At 32.3% G+C, this 4,814-nt stretch overlaps 1 protein-coding gene across 2 annotated transcripts; it reads left to right on the top strand.

The window, feature by feature from the left end:
• Positions 1-1,866: 1,866 nt before the first annotated feature.
• LOC131078058 (7-deoxyloganetin glucosyltransferase) lies at positions 1,867-4,561 on the top strand. 2 transcript variants are annotated; one of them, XM_058015702.2, is made up of 4 exons: positions 1,867-1,946; positions 2,121-2,693; positions 2,876-3,441; positions 4,091-4,561. In XM_058015702.2, the coding sequence occupies exons 2-4, from the start codon at positions 2,174-2,176 to the stop codon at positions 4,235-4,237; spliced, it is 1,233 nt and encodes a 410-aa protein (XP_057871685.2). In that variant the 5' UTR covers positions 1,867-1,946; positions 2,121-2,173; the 3' UTR covers positions 4,238-4,561. The 2 variants fall into 2 exon arrangements, with proteins under 2 accessions (XP_057871685.2, XP_059065482.1); XM_059209499.1 differs by lacking the exon at positions 1,867-1,946 and having other exon boundaries at positions 2,017-2,693.
• Positions 4,562-4,814: the final 253 nt, after the last annotated feature.

Genomic DNA, 4,814 nt, shown 5'->3' on the forward strand with positions numbered 1-4,814 from the left:
TTGCTTAGAAATGATATATCTTCTAAAAATACAGGGGTAAGAATTCTAAAAATAAATAGGTATCTATTTAGGAAAGGAAGCATAAACTAAAATGGACAATAATTCTAAAAAGTATCATTTAGATTTAGGATTTCATTCCTTAACTATTTTTCCTACTCTAGAAATCCCTTAGCTATTTTTCCTAGTCTAACTACAAATATTTTGGAAACTAAAACCCCATGAATGTTTTATTTTCTCTCTTCTTTTTACCTTGTTATTTCTATTTATCATTTTAAATTGCATAGATTATATTGATTCTCTAGCAATTTTATCTATCATGATATCTCCCACAAATATTTTGAAATCTAAAACCCCATGAATGTTTTATTTTCTCTCTTCCTTCTACCTTGTTATTTCTATTTATCATTTTAAATTGCATAGATTATATTGATTCTCTAGCAATTTTATCTATCATGGTATCTCCCTTTTGTTGTTTCCATTGTATTTGTCTTTTATTATGTAAATGAGTCCAAATTTTGGTACATGCTTTAATTGTGTATCTTTTCTACATGACACAATGGGATAGGTATGACATCACATAAGAAGCACTATAGTGCTTTGCACAAAATTTCATGCATCATGATAGCATCATGGATAATAAGCTTCATCCCCTAGTAAGTTCCTTTCTTTTTTTACATAATATTTTGAATTCCACTTATCAATTATATATATGTCAATTTCCTATGAATTGGAATTTTACAACCCCTCTCACATTTAATATACTATAGGCTTCAAAGTATCACTTTTTCTTTATTGCACGATTAAATGGGCAAATAGTATATAAATTACTCAAGGAATTACTCTAAATAAATTCACAGTTGATATTAATTCATAAAAATAAAAGACAATGATTAACATTTATAGCTATATTCAAAGTTGAAATATTTAAGGACTTCATATAAAATCATCATTCTCTCATGACTAGCACTCCAAAATGAAAAAGAGGCCCTACAACATTATAGCTATCTTAGAATTAATCTTTTCTATGAAATACAAATATACAAATATGTAGACATCTATTTATGTTAATCTAGATTACTTGTATCAATATTCTATTGGTCTTATGTTCTATACAACTTTGATTCATAATTAATTTAATAGAATGTTTTTTATTTACTAGTGGATACTCAACATAAAAAGCGTTATCATATAAGATTCATCATCCTTATTAAAAATATATACATTTGTTTTGATTAATTATAGAAGATAGATAATCAATCTATAATATAATCCTTAAATGGCAACAGTTATCTTTCTATTGATTTGTGTGGAATTTCGTTCTAAATCTCAAATTATATTTCAATGTATAAGAATAGCAATAGTTTCAAATGAGAAGCTCCTATCATTTTCATTTCATTAGATCGAAAGGGATCTCACGTGTACCAAATTTATCAATAACCCTTAAACACAAGAAAAAGAATACTATATTATAATTGTTTGTATACAAGAAATTGTCTTACTTTTAAAACATATGAAAAAGGAAGCAAAGAGGACCAAAAGAAAATTTCAATCAAAGAAATTTTTATCTTTCTACCAAAAACATATTTTTAACGAAAGAATTTATTTTAGTAAAAACTAAAAACATACAAAATCAACCCCATACAATACTACTACAATCTTGAGGAAAAAAAACTATTATATGACAAACTTCGACCTAAATGAACTTTTATGAAAAGTTGTGAATATAGGGGAATTTTGTCAGCTATTGCAGTTGGCGTGACCACACTCTTCTTCGTAACGTGCAAGAGGTTGCAGTCTTTGACCCTAAGGCAACTCACTATATTTCAGATTTCGACCTTAGTGGCTATAAGACTTCTTTTTTCCTCCAAAGCCTATCCCGCACGTCATTCTATCGATTCTCAACCATACGAGTAAGATGTTTAGCCTACTTTGAATGTGATAGACCGGTAATTTTCTAATTATTGAAAACCACAACATTGTTTGTTCTTGATAGAATGTTTTCTGGCAATCACACTCCATTATTTTCAGATAAGATTGTGTTTAGTTTTTTTACTATCACATTTCCGGACTTATTATCCAGATGGATAAAGAAGGCTAATGATTTTTATGTATTGAATTAGGCATTTTGATTGATTAACTCATTCAACAGCAGAGAAAAGTGGTTGGCCTCAAAATGTCTGGAAAATTAACAGAGACCCATTTGCACGCAGTAGTTGTGCCATTTCCTGCACAGGGCCATGTCAATCCACTCATGAATTTTGCAGAGCTGCTGGCCATGCGAGGATTCTTCATAACCTTTGTCCCCACCGAATGGATAGACCAACGCCTTGTAAAAGCAGCTTCCACAGATTTAGTTGCACGAGACAACCAGGCCAAAGAGAGGGTCTCGAAATTTCGCTTTCTTTCTATACCAGACGGCTTACCACCTGATCATGGCCGAACTGCCCAGCTTGGTGACCTTTTTCTTTCAACGAAATGTTTGGGCCCTGCTTTGGAAAGTCTGTTAACTGCACCAGATACTTCTGTCCCGCCAATCACCTGTATTGTTTCCGATAGTTTTTTGTCATGCACGGCAGAGGTAGCAAAAAATCTTGGGGTGCCCAGAGTTGTCTTCTGGACTTCTTGTACTACACTAGCCATTATGCAGGCAAACGCTCACTCACTTCTTTCTGAGGGTCATATTCCTGTCAAAGGTATTCTCCTACAAATTTTGTTACCATAATGAATCGTTATGTTCTATGTTGCTCTGTTATGTCCTTTTGATTCTCATTTCACTTAGTTTCAATCGCTCTGTGACATGTTGCCTTGAGCTCTTTGAGTTGATTTTGTTTCCCATCGATTCTTTTGAGTCTTATGATGAGCTTTGTTATTGCAGAGGAGGACCTGAAATCTAATGAGAAACTAATCACATGTCTTCCGAGAAAAATTCCACCTATCAGGCCAACAGACATTGTCTCCTTCTACCGCGAAAAACATGTCTCTGAAAGCATTTACAGTTGCTTTCTCTACGAGTCTCGCATCCACAACATAGCAGACTACGTGCTAGTCAACACTTTCGAGGAGTTGGAAGGAGGCAAAGAAGCACAAATGGGTCTCAGCGTTAATGGGTGCCCTGCTCTGGCAATAGGCCCTCTGTCTCTTCCAAATTTCTTGGAAGGTAGGAATTCCATGTACAGCATGTGGGAAGAAGATAAAACCTGCCTCCAATGGCTAGACGCTCAACCGCAGGGATCTGTGTTATATGTTTCCTTCGGTAGCATTGCTGTAAAATCTGAAATACAATTGCATGAACTGGCTCTTGGACTAGAAGCTTGTGGGTACCCGTTCCTTTGGGTTCTCAGATCAGATATAGCAGAAGGTAAGCCTATGGAATTACCTGAGGGTTTCAAGGATCGAACAAAGGATAGAGCCCTGATTGTTAGTTGGACGGAGCAATTGAAGGTAAGGCATTTTATTTTGCTATTATTTTCTATAGGCAAGGAGATTACAATTCCCTAGTCCAAAGCCAACTGTGTTTTCTATAAATATTAGCAAGTTATTTGATCTTATGATTTAAAGGACTAAACTTTGAATAGTAGGCTGTATTGCTTTCTGACATTGTTGTGTCCAAAGGGATTATAATTCCATGATCATATGAGTTTTATGGTGCAAATAGTTGTAACAAATATGTAACAGATAAAATCAGAATGTAAAAGAGATTTATCTGGTTAAGAAAATTAATTTTGTTGATCTAACTTGTATTGCATTCAATCTAACATATAATTTATTAGTAGTGTTTTTTCCAATGAATAGCCTCAAATAAAAATTGCTAATCTTATGAAAGATTCTATATTTTTTATATTAAAATATAGAATATTCTTACTTGTTGAAGAATCTAAAAAAATCTTTGTATGGTTTTAAACAATCTTATTTTTCTTTTAACAATCTCCTTAAGATTAGCTAGAATAATTCAAAAAAAAAAATACAAAAGAGAGGGTGTTAGAAACACATTGGAAATCTAATATGAGTTATTTTTGTTTTTCAATTACAAAAATCACCCAATTATTGTAACTTTAAAATGTTTTAAATTAAGCTATTTTTGTGGTCTTAGGTGCTTTCTCACCCTTCTCTTGGAGGATTCCTTACACATAATGGATGGAATTCTACTCTAGAGGCAATTAGTATGGGAGTTCCTATGATTGGATGGCCTTATTTTCATGATCAATTTCTTGATTGTCGATTTGCAAAAGACATATGAAAAGTTGGTCTAGACTTCAAAGGTGTTGATATAGATGAATTTAAATTGGTGAAAAAAGAAGTTGTAAAGAGTACAATTATAAGTTTAATGGAAGGTTCTATTGGAAAGAAATTACAAAAAAATGTTGGGAGGCTAAAGAAGGAAGCAAAAAGGGCTGTCATTAAAGGAGGGACTTCTTATACAAACTTGAACACTTTTGTAGAGGATATGCATAAGATGGTAAATTCAAATATCTAAGGAATTTCTAAATTTATGGCATTATATCTTGTAAATTTATATTTTAATTGGTTCATTGTAAGAGAATGCTTATTATTACCTAAAACTTGGGAGATTTTTACATGATATTAATATGATTGTTCTATTATGTCAAGAACTTATGTGTTGAGTATTGTAGGCATATATGCTTGGAAAGTCACCCATGTGGTAGACTACAATAAATTATATTTGTAAGATGCATAGAATAGTACTAGTTTACATTAGCATGACTTTATATATGGTAATGATGTTCAAATTTAAAATTATTTTTAATAATATAATTGTAGGTTATGCGCTATTGGGAGGATTACCCTTGAAAAGG

The sequence above is a fragment of the Cryptomeria japonica genome, chromosome 8 (assembly GCF_030272615.1).
Source record: "Cryptomeria japonica chromosome 8, Sugi_1.0, whole genome shotgun sequence".
NCBI lineage: Eukaryota > Viridiplantae > Streptophyta > Pinopsida > Cupressales > Cupressaceae > Cryptomeria > Cryptomeria japonica.

What these genes read in the sequence shown, in the direction of transcription:
- LOC131078058 (XM_058015702.2), top strand. Translation starts at nt 2,174, where the DNA reads ATGTCTGGAAAATTAACAGAGACCCATTTGCACGCAGTAGTTGTGCCA. An exon ending in GGGTCATATTCCTGTCAAAG is followed by an intron (nt 2,694 to 2,875) that starts GTATTCTCCTAC and finishes TTGTTATTGCAG; the next exon opens with AGGAGGACCTGAAATCTAAT. An exon ending in GTTGGACGGAGCAATTGAAG is followed by an intron (nt 3,442 to 4,090) that starts GTAAGGCATTTT and finishes TTGTGGTCTTAG; the next exon opens with GTGCTTTCTCACCCTTCTCT.